The sequence below is a fragment of the Trichomonas vaginalis genome, chromosome IV (genome assembly GCF_026262505.1).
Source record: "Trichomonas vaginalis G3 chromosome IV, whole genome shotgun sequence".
Lineage (NCBI taxonomy): Eukaryota > Parabasalia > Trichomonadida > Trichomonadidae > Trichomonas > Trichomonas vaginalis.
The window spans coordinates 35,388,969-35,408,368 of NC_067206.1; the positions used below are offsets into that span (position 1 = coordinate 35,388,969).

Sequence of the window (19,400 nt, forward strand, 5' to 3'; positions counted from 1 at the left end):
ATGATTACTAGCTTCCTCAATATCGGGTTCTTTGTTCTCACTTTTGAAATTTTGAAAAATTTCAAAAAATTTATTGATTAGTATAATGAATTGATAGCATAGCTTGTTAGAAACGGATTTTTTATTCGAAAGTATATCTCATTGTTTTTCTATACATAATAGAGATCTCAATAGATTTTGAAAATATGTATTTTTCTTAAATTTTGGATGATTTACCTGACACAATCAACTGACCAAGGAATTTACTTTCTTTTGTGATAGAAACATTCACACACAAAGATAATTCTTAGTAAAAATATTGCAATTTTTGGTGATAGTTTATGTTGCAGTCAGTATAGCACATGATATACTCGAAAATTGCAATACATCCTTCCAGATATACTTTTTTTTCTGGTAATACTGATGATTTCTTAGAGAATTCGAGAAAAGGAATATTTTTTTTATTTGCCACTTTTCTAAAAATGCAGTCAATTCAAGTTGTACGTATTCGATGGAAAAAGGGAACAGAAAAAGTTCCTGTTAATCCACACGATACAATAGGAACTCTTATTCAATATATGGTTAACAAATTTGAAATAAAAGAAGAAATTTCAACTTTAATTCAAGATAAAACGAAAACAGTTCTTCAAAAGCGCATAAAATTATCAAGTCTTGATATGGAGAATGGAGAACTATTTGAATTATCACTCCCTTCAGATGCAAATCCAAATAAAGATTCAAAGACATCAAAACCAGATACACCCATTGACGATCATCAAAGAAATGTATATACATTAGATTACTTTAAAGATCATAATCCAACAATTCAATTTCAAAAATATGAAAATTCGATTTTGAAAAGAGTTCTTTTCCCTTCAGCAGAATTACAGAGAATTGGAAGAATCAGCAATGCTTTACATTTCAATTCTACACAAATTTTCCTTCTTTATGGTACTACACCGAATCCTGCTGCAATTCGCATTCACGCTCTATCTTTACCATCACAGGAGTGCACAGGAGAAGAATTACTTATCAATGAATCTCATATTAAAGACTCTCATCACGTTGCTCTCGCTTGTGGATTAAAATTTTTAGGATTCCTTATCATATCTCCGAAAACAAATGTGCCAATTGCTCCTCATTTACTTATAAAGCTTATGCCATTAATATCAGATGATTTAGAAAGTTTTATTTTTATTCGAAGTTTACCAACGCTAAAATCCATGGTTGATTCAGTTTCCTGCAATTTAGAAGCATATTCCGTTAGCAAACAATTCATTGATATGTACAGAAGAGGTCTTTTCACTGGAGAATCAACAGATACTTCTTTAATTACGAAATCAACTGTTCTTGTATCAGCAAAATCTTTGAAAGAGGTCGATGTATCATATTTTGTTACTCCTTTGGCAACTAAACTAAGAGAAAGCTGGTTCCCGAGTAATTCTTTTCCATATCAAAGCTTTTATCCAACAATTGCTGACTTTGTTGCAATCTGTTATAAATTTATAGATGTTCCTAACTATATCCGCTTCTTAGATTTTAATTTACTTCTATTTTGTTGTACAATCTTCGATAGAGAGGAGGAAGTCCCACTTATTGCTAGAAGCTGCATCGCAAGAGATGATATACCAGATAAAGTACTTGTTAAGATTGAAGAAATGATTGATGCTCCTTTAAGAAAATTAATGAATTAAATATTTAAATATGTTTTTCTTTTGTTGTTGTATATGTAAAGTATAATTTTTAGGAAACACTAGTTAAAAAAAAAAAAAAAAAAAAAAAAAAAAAAAAAAAAGGTAGTGGGGCTTCCAGGCACTTCGTGCCTTCTAGCCCCTAAAATTTTTGAAAAATCTTTACGATGAAGTCTCAACAAAGTCTTTACGATGAAGTCTCAACAAAGTCTTTACGATGAAGTCTCAACAAAGTCTTTACGATGAAGTCTCAACAAAATCTTTACGATGAAGAACTTTACAAAACATATAGAAATGAAAGTTCATGAGAAATTAGATGAAGTTTTGTCATGATTTCATCGTCAATGAGTGTAAATCAGACAAAAATATATTTTAGGGTAGAAGGTTAGATCTAACCTCTTTTCTAACCTCATTTCTACCCTCTTGAATTTTCATGAACTTTCTTGACAAAACATAGACAAGAAAGTCTTTACGATGAACTCTCAACAAAACATATAGACAAGAAAGTTCATGAGAAAGTCTCAACAAAGTCTTTACAAAGTCTTTACGATGAAGAACTTTACAAAGTCTTTACGATGAAGAACTTTACAAAACTTCATCGTCAATGAGTGTAAATCAGGCAAAAATATAATTTAGGGTAGAAGGTTAGATCTAACCTGTTTTCTAACCTCATTTCTACCCTCTTGAATTTTCATGAACTTTCTTTACAAAGTCTTTACGATGAAGAACTTTACAAAACATAGACAAGAAAGTTCATGAGAAAGTCTTTACAAAGTCTTTACGATGAAGAACTTTACAAAACATTGACAAGAAAGTTCATGAAAATTCAAGAGGGTAGAAATGAGGTTAGAAAACAGGTTAGATCTAACCTTCTACCCTAAATTATATTTTTGGGTCATTTACAAAGTCTTTACGATGAAGAACTTTACAAAACATAGACGATGAAGAACTTTACAAAGTCTTTACGATGAAGAACTTTACAAAGTCTTTACGATGAAGAACTTTACAAAGTCTTTACGATGAAGAACTTTACAAAGTCTTTACGAAGAAGAACTTTACAAAACATAGACAAGAAAGTTCATGAAAATTCAAGAGGTGAGAAAGTGTCATATAAACATCTGTCAAAAGCCGCTTTTTAACTTCACTTAAAATGCCACGTAAGCTACGTAAGAATATACGTAAGAGGAAGGGAGCATTGAAACATCCAAAAGTAAAACTGACACCACAACAACAGTTGCAACAACAAATGCTGAATGACCCCACTATGTTGCAACAAATGTCAAGCAATCCTATGCTTTTAAACCGAGTTGTTGGTGCACAGAGTGGAGGTTTAAGAGCGGCACTTTTAGCGAAAATGGCAGGCTATGGTGGAGCTGCAGACGGAACAGCCTATAACCCTCAAAGTCAAATGAATTTGAGTTCACTCAAAAATCAAATAACAGATGTCAAAAAGTCAAACATAGACATACAGAAGCAAATAAGTGAAAACGAAAAGAAACTAGAATATGACAGACACACAAAGAAACTCAATGAGTTAAACGTAGAGAAAAAGAAGAAAGAAGAACAGCTGAAAGAACTAAGTACAGAGGAATATGCAAAAAAAGTGTCAGAAAAAGCAGCAGAAGTAGCAAAAATGGAACAAGATGTCATAAATTTGAAAAACCATACTACTCAATATAAAATACTGAAAGATGAAGAGATAAAACAAAAAGCCCTGAAGACATATATGGATAGCGATGAGTATAAAAAAGAAGTTGAAGCAAATGTAAAGGCAGAAAAACTTTTACAGTTGCAAAACCAAACCGTACAGTATGAAAACTTAGCACAAGAAAGTAAAAATAACGACGCAGCCATGCAAAAGGCAATGAAAAGCGCGGAATATATAAAAGCTAACAATGACTGGTTAGATGCCCAAGCCAACGCTAAAGCAGCCCAGCTTATAGGGTCAATAAGGACAAAAATACAAGCGGATGAAGATAGTTCAAATGAAGCTTTAACAAATGCTGACTTTAAGAACGCTTTCGAAGCTCTTCATAGTAAGGTGAAACAAGTGAACGACTTCTCATCTGGAAAGAAACTGAAGTCTGAAGGTTTCGACAAAGAGTTAAGAGAAGTAGCACAAAATATGACGAAAATAACAGATGCAGCAACGAGACAGGCAGTTCAAAGTGCCTATGACGCCGTTAGAGCAACTGTTGTGGAAAGTCAAGAAAAAGAGTTACAACAGACCAAAACAGACCTAGTAAATGCTTTCTTAAAAACGAAAAGTCAGGTAGGACATTACGCTGCAGATGGAACATATGTGCCAGCTGGTGGAACTTATATACCACCAAACCCTCCAAGAGAAGCACCTGCACCAGGACTACCTAAAACATTTACATCGTCACATGGACACAGACACAGGCATGCACAACAACCACCTCCACAACAACAACAACCAGCACAACAACCAACACAACAACCAACAGTTCAAAACCCTGCACAACAACAACCACAAACAGAGCAAGGACATAAAAGAAGTAGAGAACAAGGAAACCAAGAATTCTTAAAAATGCTTAAAGAAGAGTGTGGTTTCCCAGATACTGTTGACTTTAGTGACAGATATAAAGAAGCTATTAGAAAGTTCAAGGATGGAAATACTGACCCGAACCTATTTAGCTTTATGGCTCAGCACCAAAACGGATATAATCTCAAACCTGGAAAATACAAGCTCGCTAAGGGATATGATTTAATAGCATATCATCCAAATGACATGGATGAATTTACTCCGAGATATTTGATGTCAGAGCTAAATGACAATTCAACTTTCGTCATGAAACGCGTAAAAAATAGAGACGGAACGAAAGAACAAAAGCTTATGAATGCGGATGACGTAGATAGGGAAATTGTTGAAAACGGTCTCGGAATATATGAAATGCCAGCAGATGAGGTACAAGAAACTCCACAGGAAGAAGTTCAGATACAACCAGACATGGAAGAAATAGTTCAGCAACAACAGCTAGAAGAGCCTGAAGGAAACGAACAAGTCCTTCCTTTGGAAACTAACTTCACAGAACTAGATGAAGATTTGGAACAGCCGAAAAATCTTGACCCTCAACAAGAGTATGCGGAGAATATGGAATATTTCCAAGAGTCTAAAAAAAATTCGGCTGACATAGTAGAAGAATATCGAAAAATGTTTGCCGACATACAAAAGACTCCAACATCAGATGAAAATATCCAGCATAGAATGGAAGAACTGAAAAAAAATGTACACAAATACAACAACCCTTTTTACTTACGAGCATTTAACGTTCAATCTTCGGATGAACTCGGTGAAAATAAAAGGTTAAATTTCAAGAAAACATATAGAAATGAAACATTGTTTAAAGTTCATTCAGAACCTAACCAAGATGGAAACAAACCTACTTTTGTTTCTGCAGACGATGGAACTACAATGAGATGGGTCATAAAGCTAATCCAGATAGGTGGTTCATAAACTTACAACCACACATTCCAAGAAGTTGTAGACGCAATGGAAGTCAATGGTGAACCAGATATAGCTGGTATTTTAAGCGCGGCTTTAATGCCATTGAAAGATATGAAACATGCAGATATTTTGGACCAGTATGAAATGAACATGGCTGATGGAAATATAACACCTGACGTTCTAGAACATTTATCTCAAAGAACTACACAGAACCATAGAGATGGTATATTTGGTGAAGAGTTTAGAAAGAAAGTTAGGGAGGGAGAAGGAAGAGAACCTATTGTACATGACCTTGCAAACGAAAGTTTACAAAATGTCATAAAAACTTACTTTGCAGGCGATGAATCGAGAAGGGATGAATATTTAAGAAAACTCAAATGGACAGTACCAAATGAAATGTTAGTATTGAAAAACATGTTCCTTGACAAAATAAAACCAACTACAGAAATAAACGACGCAAGACTGAAAGATTGGGTAAAAGCTTTCCCATTCACAAAAGATATTATTGGTAACATGGAAAGAAAACCAGAATGGCTACAAAAACATATATTTGGAAACGAGCTTATTCCATATGGACAAGCTCTGTTTGAAGAGCTTGAACCAGAAACTCAGGAAAGAGTCATGCAAACAATACGCAAAGACTCAAATACAGACTATGACAAACTCTTTCTAGGATATAGGTTACCTGAGATGGGCGACCAGAGCCAAAAGGCAAAAAGGACATGGGAAATTTGCAACATACTAGATGAACATAATGCAAAGATGCAACAACTTCAAGCAGAGGGCAATGAAGGAAAAAGAAGAGTTAAAAACTCAGTCAGGAAGAAAGTAAAGCTTGGTCCACGTGGGTTCTATTATGATATATAAATCCAACTATTCTATATTTTTACTCATATGAAATGTACGCCGCTCAGAATATAACGCCAACAGTTTTGGATGCTATGAATGGAAATGTTTCCGAATGGTATAACGAATGCGACAATGCCATTAGAAGGTCAGAAATAGTTCCTGGAACTTACGAATATACAACTGCTGTTTCTTATGGAAATGTAGGTGAGTTTGGAGAAGGTTCTTCAACAACAGTAGATATTGCTTGCGACAGGTTTCATATTATTTCTATGACAACTCATTCTTATACGTGGAACAAGACATTGAAATAAAACCTTCTGCCAAGTTGTCTGACAAGAAAGGTTGCAATGGAATTTTCTATGTCGGATACCATAATGCTCCAGAAGTTTTCATGGGATATAAGATATATTCTAACTCTGACTTAGTTCAAACAGTAACATGGGCAAACTATGAATGGTTCGCTTTGAGAAACTCAGTACAACACAAGCTAGAGAACAAACAGACCAGTATGCAAATATTGAGAAAAATAAGAAGACTTGACCCTAACGTTCCAGGAGTTTATGTTAACCTTTCTGGTTCAGATGGAACTGCTGCCACTAAGTAAAACTGAAACTTAGAGTTCCTTTGTCATCTTTCCTCATCTTCAGGTTTTTAAGATACTTGCCAAACTGGGCAGGAAAAATTTCTATCGAACTTACTCAAGCAAAAATAACTTAGTCATTGCACCAACACAAGACCCATTCACTCTTACAGAAGTAGTGGGAACAAATAAAATGTCATTCGCCGACTTTTGCAAAAACAAAGTTGACTTAGACTTGGTTTCTCAACCTCAACACTGAAGTAAACTATTATTTCAATGCTGCTGGAGATGCTTGGGACCCAGTTAAGTTCACATGCGAAAAGTTTGAATGCAAGAGAATAGAAAGCAGACTTGGCAGTCTATATGTTGGACCCAGATATTTCAAATGCTTTAGCTGCCAAAATATATTGCAGTTCCACTTATGTTCCCTATACACCAAATATCTGTCAAAGACTTTGCAGGTGAAGTTGGAAACCAAAGTGCTGACCAGGTGCAAGAACAGATTGCTTTAACAACTGCAATGAAACATGCAGATACTATGTTTGTACTGTTCAGACGAACTATAAATGACTATTCTTGTTCTACAACCCTGGTATTAAATATCATATAAACATAGATGGCAAAATACTATCCAAGAGAAGAATATTCTACAGTTGAGGATATGAGGTCATACAACTTGACATTAGATGCTATGAACTTTAACAACAACTTCACAACAACCATTAACCCTGAAATGCAAAGTTCTATTATGCCATATGTGAAAGTATGGACTCATGCAGGAGCTCAAAAAACTCAATATACAAATGGAGACCGTTCAAACTTTTGGCTTGGCATTCCATTTGCTGACTCAGAAGACTTTATGGGTGGTATTTCAACTGTTGTACAGTTCAAATACAATATACTGGTGACAGAGACGGTCCAGATGAATTGAAAGCAAAGAAGTTTACAAACCAATAGCACTTTTCACGGAAGATGCTCTTTTGAAGATTCGTTCGATGAAACCTGCTGGGGCTCCTCAGATTGGTATAACGACAGCTTCCATCGAGCAGATTTTGGCAGCAGGTCAGTAAGTTGTTCTTGAACTGACTTCTCTCCGTCAAATATTGACAGTACGCCAGTTTTGACATAAATTGTATTATAAACTTTCCTTTAGAAAATATCGGTCAGTTTTGTTGTTATATTTTTGTCAACGTCAAGAACTTTCACCATCTCGGTTATACCAACTTTCTTTGCTTTATGAAAATATTTTGGTTCAGCAAAGACTGCTATTCTATAACATTTTCCATTGTTTGTATAAAGAACTATTCTATCAATGAACTTGTATTGTTTGTGTGTGTAAACTTTGTTTTGCTTCAATTCGAAGAGATACTCAAATACGTCCATCTTTTTATTCTAAGTAAAATGTCATTTCCGAAAAATAGAAGCGTAAGTGTTTCAAAGGTTTAATGGCGATGGCAGATGTGAAGTTAAATTCACCAACTCAAACAAACAGTCAAAGTGTTGTTGTCAATGTCAAAGAAAGAGATGTTGAAGTGGGGAAACCATACGAAGACGAAGATGGTATAACAAAAGTTCCTGTAAAAGAACAACCAACATATCCTGAAGTTAGCAGAGACTTAAGTTCTGTTGCAGATATTCGAAACGACTACCAACAACTTAAAGAAAACTTAAAACTCAGGAGAAGATTGTCAGGCTTTGGGTATAATGTTAAACTTGGTCGAACACAACCCTGTAAAAGTGAACTCATATGTCATCGCACCTCATGAAATTTTGAAAGAAACTATTGAAACTTTTGACAGAGGCAGACGATATAAACATCAAAGAAATAGAACCTGACATTGCTTGCTGTGGTGTTTCATACAATGTCATTGACAAGATATACGTTATGAAAGGAGGTGAAACGTTGAACTTAAAATATAGTTTCCCAGACGTCATAAAAATATTTGACGACCACAACATTTCATTAAAATTTACTTGCTAAGTAAATGGCAGAAGACATAGTGGTTTATACTATTACGACTAAAAACCCTGAGTCATATAATTCTATAACAACAACTTACAAAGTCCTCAAGGACGATATTGTAAACTAACTTAAACACGATGACGACTAAAGCCTGTTTTGCTCTTTTGACACCAGAAGACTTTGTTGTTGTGAATGGTAAAAATACTTCTTTGAAGATACTTACTCAGATATACCACCAACAGGTTTTGTTGACTTATTTAATACTTTAAGGACGGATGTAACATGTGCTGCAACTAGAGCAGGTTTCATTATGTTTGGATGTCCGACTGAGTTTACTATAAACGATATGAGCTATAATACAAAACTTATATCTGGTTTTTACTACCAACAGTTTCCTATAACAGGAAAAGGTGTCATACAAGGTTTGTCTGTTCCATTGACTTTAAGTACACCTATTTTATATATTGTTTCAAAACTTAGGTTCAAAGTGCTATTCGAATGTCGACAGAAACTACTATGACCAAAAGATACTCATGCGTATAAACAACACTTTCTCTGCTGGTTTGCCTATTGTTCATTCGAATGCAGAATTTTCAGCTTTAGTAAACTCAAACACTTTAGCAAACATAAACTTAACCTTAGTTGACGCAAACTTTGTTCCTGTAAAACTTTTATGTCCTATGTATTTGTCAATGACGGCAGAAAGTTTCGAATTGGAAGATGCAACTGGTGAAAGTATTGTATTACAAGAACAACTTCAACAACAAATAGCTCAAGAACAACAAATGCAACAAATGGAACAAATGCAACAACAAAGTCAAGAATAAAAAAAATATTTTTTTTTATTTTTATAAAATGTACAGAATAGACGTTTCAGATTTTTATGACTTCCAAGCCTTCAGAAATATGTGTCCATTTCGAGACTATAACAAAGCAGTCGAGAATTTGAAACGTTTAGTCATTTACGTCGACTCTGCCCCAGAATGTTATGTCATGAAAGAATGGGATGTTGTCTTTAACAAACCAAGAGCAACCATAGTTTCAGAACAAGAATGTAGACAGAAACTTAAGAAAATAAAAGTCGTACAAGTTGGTATGAAGATGTTAGATGCTTGGGATATCTTATTGTCAAAGTTAGAAGATTTTTCAGTTCGTGGTATAAAGTTCTATACACCATCTCCAAACTTCTATTCTATCTTCACTGGATATAAATACGAACAAGTAGAATGGAAAGAAAATGTTATAGAAGCTTGGTTAGACCATGTCAAAGAAATTATATGCAATGGAAACGAAAGAGTCTATGAGTATATCTTATGTTGGTTGCAAACATCTTACAACATCCAAGTGCTAAAAATGAAACTGCTCTCATTATAATTGGAAAACAAGGAACTGGTAAGAACACTTTCTTTACAGATATCTTATGCAAACTGTTAGAGGGCTATTCGAACCCTTATGACAAACTTAGAAAACATCTGCGGTAAATTTAACTCTTCAATAGAGAATATGAAACTTATAGTATGTAACGAACTTCAAAGTATAGATACAACAAAGGTTTTAAACTCAGATGCTTTGAAGAGTCTTATAACAGACAAAGTTGGAGTTGTTGAAAGAAAATATAAAGACCAAAGAGTTTGTGAAAATGTTGCAAATTTCATCATGGTTTCAAACAATGTTGTTCCGATGAAGTTAGAAAGTTCTGACAGAAGATATGTAGTTGTCAGAACGTCAGATTCTCATATGCAAGATACAGAATATTTTGACGACTTAGCAGAAACTTTGACACCTAACTTTTACAACCACTTGTTCTCATATTTCATGACATTAGATATTTCAAAGTTCAATCCAAGACAAATTCACATACCGAAGAAAGACAAACATTGTTAGAAGCAAACAAGAGTGTATATGAACTGTTTATAGATGAGACTAACTTTGAGTGTTTAGATGAAAGGTCATTGTACGATTCGTATAAACAGTATTGTCAAGAATATGGTTATATGGCAGCTTCTAAACGAACATTCTTGGCAAATGTCAAAAGTCTTTTAGATGTTCAGAACGGCGTATATACAAAGAAATAATTTTTCTGAGTAAATTTTAAAAAAAAATATTTTTTTATCCGATAGAAAAGATGACGAAATTCATCTCAGTCAACAAGTACATGTCAGGACTTAAAGAAGAACTAGACCCATTCACATATTTGAATGTTTACTTCTACCATTTTGAAAAGTCTTCATTCAGCAAAGTTTGGAACATCGAACCAGTTAAGTTTGCTGTTGTGACTAAAATGGTGCGAAATTTGAAGACTTAGACATAGAAGGTTTGTTAGCAGTCAAAGAAAGTTTTGACAGAAGGTTTTCAAAACTCGAAGAAGGTAAAGCATACAAACTTGTTATACCTTATGAACCAAAGAAAGCAGACGACTATGAATATTATAGTCTAAGATAGTTGAAGTTCAAGGTAAATTGGGTAAAAAGATTTTAGAGTCTAAGCCAGTGTTTGCTCCTAAGAGGAAGAGAACATTGACATTGACCCAGAAATGTTCTAAAAATAAAATTTTATTTTTACATGTCAAATTTCTTTTTCTCTGGAACTGGTTCAGGTTCTTTCTTCTCTTCTTCTACTTTCTTTTCTTTCTTTTCTCTCTCTTCTTCTTCTCTGGTGGAGTTATGTCAAATTTGGCGCAACCATATTTATGTAAAAGTTCTTTGTCCTTTAATAGCTCTTCTATTCTGTTTTCTATTTCATCTTCAAGAACAGCGCATGTGTCTTCTTTGCATTCTAAGAACTTTTGTTGGACTTCATCTTTCCAATCGGCGTCATCTCTGTCAACAAGTCTGTCATTGACAAATTTTAAGACTGCTCTGCTTAATGTTTTATGGTTCTTGTCATATTCCAGAAACAGAACTTTAGAAACAAATTCACCTTTCTTGTTTACACTATGTAAGATTTTATGGTCGACAGATGTTTTGCTGTCGAAAAGCTTGTCTCGAATATAGATAGCGAAATCGCTAGACATTTTCAAAAAGATAAAAATTTTAATTTTTCTAAAAAATATGTTAGAAAAAAAGTTTGCTGACATTGACAAGAAATTTGAGAATGTTTTAAATAAGAACAAGAGGAAGTTGGAAAATGCTCAGATAAAACCCATACATGACAAGTTCCTATTTGCTCAGAATGGTATAACAGGTCTAATTGCACCGCCTGGGTCGGGTAAGACTTTCACTTATCTTAAAATGGCTGCACAACAACAAGAACTAGATGAGAAGAACCCATTCTATGAGTTAGTAGTCATTTGTAGTACTTCTGGTCAATTTGACCAAACCGTCAATTCGTTCAAAGATATTATAAAAAAGTCTAAGTTAGTATGTATAAAAGACTCTGAGTTGTTAGATTGGATAAAGAAGTACCAAAGAAGAGTTTTGAAGTACAATGCTATAAATGAGTATATAAACTCGAAGTTTAAAGACCCAAATGAGGAAATGCAGAGAATATTAGAGAAGAAACACTTCCGAAACAAACAGAAAGAGATAGAATACATTTCGAAGAAATTGCAATCTTACGATTGGAAGACTTACCCTCACAGATGTCTTCTTATCTTAGATGACTTTGCTTCTCATCCTTTGTTAAAGAACAGAGAACAAGACATGTGTCGAATTCTTAAGAAGCTCAGACACTTTAACATCTCAGTTGTCATTTGTGTACAGACAGCCAAGAGTTTAAGTAAGGATGTTAAAAGAATACTTACTGATATCATACTTTTCCCTGGATTGTCCGAAGACGATTTCATGAACTTATGAAGAGTCCATGGCAGGTAAGTTTGACAGACATGAACTCTGGGAGAAGTACAAAGTCATACAAGACCCTCATACTTCTTTCAGAATTCACATCTACGCGAACAAAGTTCAAATTGTAAAAAGTCAAGCTTGAAAAATGTAAGTGTTTGAGTCTTAGTCTGTTGTGGTGCTGGGGCTGTCGGTTCTTCTGGCTTTGGAAGGCATTCAGGAAGAGGAACGTCGGACATTCGTTTGTGTCCTGTCGGAAGGAAGAGTTCTTCCTGTCGGAAGGAAAATTTTTTCCTGTTGGAAGGAAGGACTCGGAATGCCAGAAGGACTCGGACAAGACAATTTACCTTATAGAGCTACCTGAGCCATCTGAAGTCAAGACCAAAAATAAACGCTTTACATGTATTTTTCAGCAACTTCGTCAAATAATTTTATAGCTTTATCTATCTCATCTACTTCAAACGTTTCTTTACCTTTTATGGGAGCACCATACATTTTCTCAAACTTTTCAAGTAGTTCTGTTTCTGCAGCTCTCATATCGTTAACAAACACAACCTTGACTCTATTGACTGTACTGTCATATCTTTGAGTTATATTATATGTTCTTCCTATCTTATATCTCTTTGTATTGAAGTCCTTCGGTTTCTGAACGATGTAAAGTAAGCCTTCACTGCAACGTTCCGTATCGAATGAACCATATGTTATGAAGTTATATCCAACAACTGGGTCTAACCATAACAAAACTACTGGTATAAGACTTTTGTCTATAAGATATGCTGTAGTTCCATGAAATCTTACCGATATCATAAGCTCAGGATTTCTTGTCAAAATTTTCTGAGTTGAAGCAATTTTAACCCAGTCGTTTGTTTTCTTTCCAGATGGAGATATAATGTCTGACAAAGAATATTTGTTGTATTTCTTTGAGTATCTTACGTTTAAATCACCAATTCTAACCACTTTAGTGTTATTGTCTATCTTTCTAACTGTTTCAAACTCAATGTTTAACATTTCCTGTTCTTACATACAAAATAAAAAAAAATATTTTAAAAAAACTAGCTTTTATTTTCTATCTTAAGGAAATTCATGAAATTTGGTCATTTTTTTCAGCAAAAATATATTTTAGGGTAGATGGTTAGATCTAACCTGTTTTCTAACCTCTTTTCTACCCCATATGTCCTTACTGAAAAAGTATGTGTTCCATATGTCATTTTACTCAGAATTTTATACAGAATTCAGCAAAAATATATTTTAGGGTAGATGGTTAGATCTAACCTCTTTTCTAACCTCTTTTCTACCCCAGTTATTTTATAAGCGTTTTACATGGTAAACGTTATTTTTTAAATTTTGTGAAAACTCAACGGTTTGACACAAGCCCTAAAATATATTTTACTCAGAATTTTACTCAGAATTCAATAAAAATATATTTTAGGGTAGATGGTTAGATCTAACCTGTTTTCTAACCTCTTTTCTACCCCAGTTATTTTATAAGCGTTTTACATGGTAAACATTGTGAATTCGTGAAATTCTAAACAATTTTGTGGCTTCGATTTCTTCACGAAGGATATCGAATGTTTTCACAATGCCGAAAGTTTCTTTATATTTCTTCTTGACATCTGAAAAAGGAAATCGTCAGCTGTTGGATAGTTTTTGTTTAGAAATGTCAACATGTCCATTTTATCTTCTGCTGGTTTCTCTGCCTCCCTCTTTAAGTCAGCATAGTCGTTTCGCATACGTTCTATCTCTTTGACGGAGTAGTTATATTTCCTCATTGCTGCTTTACATTTAGAACATTGTGGGTTCATTTTTGCGTTATATTCTGAAACCTTACCTGCTAGTATGACTAAGGCGTCAATTGCTCTCTTTAACTCAAAAGTTGCGGGTTTTATCTGTTCATTCCATATCTTACCTCTTCTATCTTTATCTCTTATCTGCCATACACATTCAGCAACTAACGAAACAAAGTTGTCGTAGGTCTTAAACTCCCCAGATTTGTATATGTCAGAGATGTTCTTATATACCATATCGCAATCTTTGTCCATGACTTTGTGGTTGCAATGAAATCCAAGAAACTCATAGTTAACCTTTCGTATGAACTTCTTTATTTCTACTGAGTCAGTTGCTTTGACTTCTATTTCATCGAATTCTGGAATAGTAAGCTTTTGTTGTTGGATTTCAGGAAGTTTAGGTAGATGGTCAATAATATCCTGCATTTCATAAAGATATTCTTCATCTGTTTCATCTTTTGCAGTGCAATCTAAATCTCCTTGGAGAAGTTCTTGCTTTATCTTCTGGATTTCTGTTTCGAAAGTATATGAAGAAGGAATGAAGCTTTTCATCTCTACTAACATTGAAGTTGGGTTCATGACTAACGAGTTTGGTGCTGTTGTTGCTAACATGTTCTTACAATAAAAATAAAAAAATATTTTTTTAAAAAAAACCAACTTTATTTTTTATTTCGGGAAAACTCATGACAAATTCAAGAGGGTAGAAAAGAGGTTAGAAAACAGGTTAGATATACCCATCTACCCTAAAATATATTTTTGCCGAATTCTGAGTAAAACTCATGACAAATTCAAGAGGGTAGAAAAGAGGTTAGAAAACAGGTTAGATCTAACCTTCTACCCTAAAATATATTTTTGGGTGTAAAATTCAAATTGTAAAAAGTCAAGCTTGAAAAATCTAAGTTTTTAGTCTTAGTAAGATGGTAGCTTCTTAAAGCATATGCCGTCCTTGAGTTTTATGTACGTGAAGAGAAGTACAATGAATTCAATTACGAGTACAATTGCAATGACAACTAAGGCAACTATTTTTGTCTTTTGCCAGCAAGAGTACTTCTTCTCTTCCAATGGTTCGGCAGAACTATACTCACTCATGAGAAATGCCAAAACGGTTTAATAGAAAAAGTGTCATTTTTTTCATGTCCGAAGACTCGAAGGTGCAACACTTCCAAAATACCGACGAACTCAGAAGAGCAGCATGGCAGTATCTTCTTGACAACTTCTTTGAGTTCTCCAGGTACACCTTGGAAAATGCTGAAGAACTCCGACACAGAGAATTTGGAGAAATTGCGCATGTTCTTGAGAGCTCCAACTGTAAATGGTTGTAGGATGAAGAGTCTCTCAGACTGCTTGAGGTAGTCTTCACGGTCACGAACCGAATCTGTGGTACGAGTCGAATCGGTCGATTTGAGGGAAGAGACTGAAAGCCTGTCGTCTTCCATAGGGGCTGTGGCATAATCTTTGCGTAAACGGTTCAGACCTTCTTCGAAGTCTTGGTCTCTCTTCGATTGAGATTGAGATTGGAATTGTGGGGCAGGGTTTTGTATAAACATCCAAGGGTTGGGGAAGTAAGGCATAGGCTGAGGAGGGTAGTTCGGGAAGCCTTGTGGTGGGTAGTAACCTTGAGGTGGAAATTGGTAGTAAATCGGAGGTACTTGCTGGAACTGAGGTTGCTGAGGAGACTGTTGTGGTTCTGCAGCTTTCGGTTCTTCTGGCTTTGGAAGGCGTTCAGGAAGAGGAACGTCAGTCATCCGTTTGTGTCCTGTCGGAAGGAAGAACTTTTCCTGTCGGAAGGAAGAACTTTTTCTGTCGGAAGGAAGAACTTTTTCTGTCGGAAGGAAAAACTTTTTCTGAAGTTCGACCAAAAAGTTCTCAATTTTCGAAAATTTGAATGGTTTACGGACGGACAACTGGAAGAGTTCTTCCTGTCGGAAGGAAAAATTTTTTCTGTCGGAAGGAAAATTTTTTCCAGTTGTCGGGAAAACATTTTCCTGTCGGATGGAAGGACTCGGAATGCCAGAAGGATTTGACGAGGCAATTTACCTAATTGAAATTAACGACTGCGTAAAAGACTACTTGCGCAAGGTCATGAAGCCCAAGGTCAAGTTCACCACTATTTCTGGAAGGTCTACACTTCAGCTCGAGACTTCGACTGGAATTCCAATTCAAATACCAGACGGGACAGCCTACGATGGCATAAAGGACGCCAAAAGAGAAGCTCTTGTTAAGTTCCTAAACAAACGTCCTTGGATAAAAATACCAAACAAGGAGAACCCCCTACCCCATATGAAATTGGCAATTCAGTCTCTCCTTCACTTCTCTGGTCAGCCGTTCTACATAACCTGTGAAGGCGACATTCAGCCAGTTCAGTAAACCTTAACGTTTAGAGTAAAAACATTTTTTTCATTTTTTGAATGAAGCAAGTTAAATTCGTCCCACACCAATCTCAATGGACCGATGAAGAGTTTCAAGCTATAGTTGAAGGTGTTGAGAACGACATAGACGGCGAACTTGAAGGAGCTCAAATCACAATTGCAACCAAAATTGCACAAGTCAAAGAAGAGATAGCTCCACTTAAAGCTACCAAAGCTACTCTTGACCTCATGGATACTTACCGTTTAGATGTCAAGAGAGGAATAAGACAATTAAAATTAAAACTCTTAAATTACGAAGCTATACTCCAGAAGTTAGCAGAGATGAGAAGACTTTACCAGAGCTACTTACATGTAAGGGACTTACCTTCAAGCAGTCCGACCAAAGATGAATTTTCTGACATTGTCCCAATTTTGTCCGAAAGTCAGCTCAGATGTTTTGAACTGCTCCCAACATATCCAGAATATGAACGTTTGCCTGAACTCTTCCGCAATCTCAAAAAACGTTTTTTGGTTCTCATGTTCGAAACTTTTATCGGAAGAGACAACAACACAGGAAATAAACTTCTTCGTATATGTTTTGTCGAGACTTCTTCGTCAATGAGTGTAAATGACCCAAAATATATTTTAGGGTAGAAGGTTAGATCTAACCTGTTTTCTACCCTCATTTCTACCCCATATGTCCTTACTGAAAAAAGTATGTGTTCCATATGTCATTTTACTCAGAATTTTACTCAGAATTCAAGAGTTTTGTGTGTTTTCTACGATGGTAGAAAAGAGGTTAGAAATGAGGTTAGATCTAACCATCTACCCTAAAATATATTTTTATTGAATTCAGCAACAAAATTCAAGAGTTTTGTGTGTTTTCTACGATGGTAGAAAAGAGGTTAGAAATGAGGTTAGATCTAACCATCTACCCTAAAATATATTTTTATTGAATTCAGCAACAAAATTCAAGAGTTTTGTGTGTTTTCTACGATGGTAGAAAAGAGGTTAGAAATGAGGTTAGATCTAACCATCTACCCTAAAATATATTTTTTGGTGGTACGTCGGACATTGTCTTGAAACAATAAAAGACTTGTCTTGAAAAAGTAAAAGACTTGTCTTGAAAAAGTAAAAGACTTGTCTTGAAAAAGTACGGGTATCGTCTTAAATCAAGACCACTGTTCTCAAATTTGAGAACTTTACACCAAAAAATTTCTTGAAAAATAACGGGTCTTGTCTTGAAAAAGTAAAAGACTTGTCTTGAAAAAGTAAAAGACTTGTCTTGAAAAAGTAAAAGACTTGTCTTGAAACAATAAAAGACTTGTCTTGAAAAAGTAAAAGACTTGTCTTGAAAAAGTAAAAGACTTGTCTTGAAACAATAAAAGACTTGTCTTGAAACAATGACCGACATCGAGCCATTAGATGAGGATACAACTTCCAAACAGAGAGAGTCCAATTCCACGAATTATACAAATTCTCAGAGCACTGTTCTACTTCTCGGGTCAGCCGTTCTACATAACCTCAGAAGGCGGCATCCAACCAGTTCAGTAAACATCTCATTTTAACTCACTTTTTTTCTATCTTAAGGAAATTCATGAAAATTCAACGGGTGAGAAAAGAGGTGAGAAAACAGGTGAGATCTCACCACTTCACCTAAAATATATTTTTCAATACTTTTTCAGCACTTTTCCGTAGTTGTATATGAAAGACAATTCGGGATGAAATTTCTTCATCTGAAATAGTCCTGCCAGCGTTTGTAAAGATATAGTCTAACGGTTTTGTATCTGCTGCTTTTGTTCTTTGTTTTTCAACCTGAAGCATTTTATATATGTAAAAAATATACTGTTTTAAAAAATGTTTTAAAATGGTATGCCATATAGCTTCTTGAATTTGTTAAGACGTATTTTAACGCATTTTCCATCTGTATCTCTAGTGTTTACATAAGCATAGCCTGCCTTAGTAAAACATACTTGTAATTTCCTATAGTTTACGCCGGTATAAAAGTAGAAAGAGTCTTGTTCTTCGCTATAGTAGTAAAACTCAAGCGTATGCTTGCCATAGTCTGTAATTTCAATTGTTTCATCTTCTAGTTCGTCGACAAATTCGAATACAATATCTCTAAATTTGCTTTTGTTCTTATTGTTTTCAGAACAAGTGACCCAACGCAAGTTTTCAAGTCTATTGTCGTTTCTTATATGGTTTATATGGTCTACAAAAGGTAAATTGTTAGGATTCGGTATAAAATGAGTTGCAATGACAACATGTTTAAGATAGTTTTTTCCACTCATCTTCATAATAGCATATCCGTCATTTCGCTCACATCCGCTTAAAACTCTTTTTGTCTCTTTTTTTCTGACTTCAAATGACTCACAACAGTGAATTTCATATTTCTCATCTAACAAACAAGTTTCCCAACGGTCTGTTCCAACAAAATCAGCGTACATTTCAAATAAAATAAAAAAATATTTTTTTGAAAAAATTTTGTTTTAAATGGTATGCCATTTCATATTTCTCATCTAACAAACAAGTTTCCCAACGGTCGTCTCCAACAAAACTCAGCGTACATTTTTATAAAAATAAAAAAATATTTTTTTCTTTACTTAACATAACCGCCTGCTGCCATAAGTCTTTGACGCCAACCCATACCAGCTAATGAAGGTTGACTTGGTTTAGTATTGAAACTAAACTTTGGTTTTGGTTTATCTTCAGTTTTTGGTTTTTCTTCTTCTATCGGTTTTTCGTCACTTTTCGGTTCCGCTGACTTTACTTCACTTGCAGGTCTAGTTGTGTCGTCAACATCTTCATAAATATCATATGCCATTTGTTTTTGTTTTCCTTTCAACTTTTTGTGTTTGTTGTAAAGTTTAGAATATTTCGACTCTAAGTCAATGAGATGTTCTATAATGAACTGATGGTCAGTGAAGTAAACTTTTCCATCTGTTGTCTCGAAAGCTC

At 34.8% G+C, this 19,400-nt stretch overlaps 8 protein-coding genes and 4 pseudogenes across 12 annotated transcripts, besides 1 other annotated feature; 7 read left to right on the top strand and 5 right to left on the bottom strand.

The window, feature by feature from the left end:
- Positions 1-324: 324 nt before the first annotated feature.
- Positions 325-1,873, top strand: TVAGG3_0226150 (nuclear protein localization 4 family; the record flags this gene model as incomplete). Its single annotated transcript, XM_001313051.2, has 1 exon — positions 462-1,673. The coding sequence occupies one exon, from the start codon at positions 462-464 to the stop codon at positions 1,671-1,673; it is 1,212 nt and encodes a 403-aa protein (XP_001313052.1).
- A 3,311-nt stretch (positions 1,874-5,184) lies between these two features.
- Positions 5,185-6,006, top strand: TVAGG3_0226160 (protein of unknown function, DUF4106 family; the record flags this gene model as incomplete). The annotated part of the gene is made up of 1 exon (XM_051227166.1): positions 5,185-6,006. The coding sequence occupies one exon, from the start codon at positions 5,185-5,187 to the stop codon at positions 6,004-6,006; it is 822 nt and encodes a 273-aa protein (XP_051112152.1).
- Positions 6,007-6,092: 86 nt separating this feature from the next.
- Positions 6,093-19,400: part of a mobile genetic element that runs on past the window's edge.
- On the bottom strand, positions 7,532-7,951 carry TVAGG3_0226180 (annotated as a pseudogene). The gene has a single exon. A coding segment is annotated over exon 1 (420 nt).
- Positions 9,387-9,922, top strand: TVAGG3_0226190 (annotated as a pseudogene). Its single transcript has one exon. A coding segment is annotated over exon 1 (536 nt).
- On the top strand, positions 9,984-10,619 carry TVAGG3_0226200 (annotated as a pseudogene). The gene has a single exon. A coding segment is annotated over exon 1 (636 nt).
- TVAGG3_0226210 lies at positions 10,657-11,073 on the top strand (annotated as a pseudogene). Its single transcript has one exon. A coding segment is annotated over exon 1 (417 nt).
- Positions 12,403-12,549, bottom strand: TVAGG3_0226220 (uncharacterized protein; the record flags this gene model as incomplete). The annotated part of the gene is made up of 1 exon (XM_051227167.1): positions 12,403-12,549. One exon carries the CDS (start codon positions 12,547-12,549, stop codon positions 12,403-12,405), a length of 147 nt encoding a protein of 48 aa, XP_051112153.1.
- Positions 12,707-13,117, bottom strand: TVAGG3_0226230 (organellar and viral DNA polymerase type B; the record flags this gene model as incomplete). Its single annotated transcript, XM_051227168.1, has 1 exon — positions 12,707-13,117. The coding sequence occupies one exon, from the start codon at positions 13,115-13,117 to the stop codon at positions 12,707-12,709; it is 411 nt and encodes a 136-aa protein (XP_051112154.1).
- On the bottom strand, positions 13,930-14,706 carry TVAGG3_0226240 (organellar and viral DNA polymerase type B; the record flags this gene model as incomplete). Its single annotated transcript, XM_051227169.1, has 1 exon — positions 13,930-14,706. A coding segment is annotated over one exon (777 nt), but the record flags the coding sequence as incomplete, so codon positions are not given.
- On the bottom strand, positions 15,410-15,839 carry TVAGG3_0226250 (uncharacterized protein; the record flags this gene model as incomplete). Its single annotated transcript, XM_051227170.1, has 1 exon — positions 15,410-15,839. A coding segment is annotated over one exon (430 nt), but the record flags the coding sequence as incomplete, so codon positions are not given.
- Positions 16,087-16,461, top strand: TVAGG3_0226260 (uncharacterized protein; the record flags this gene model as incomplete). The annotated part of the gene is made up of 1 exon (XM_051227171.1): positions 16,087-16,461. The coding sequence occupies one exon, from the start codon at positions 16,087-16,089 to the stop codon at positions 16,459-16,461; it is 375 nt and encodes a 124-aa protein (XP_051112157.1).
- On the top strand, positions 16,503-16,704 carry TVAGG3_0226270 (uncharacterized protein; the record flags this gene model as incomplete). Its single annotated transcript, XM_051227172.1, has 1 exon — positions 16,503-16,704. A coding segment is annotated over one exon (202 nt), but the record flags the coding sequence as incomplete, so codon positions are not given.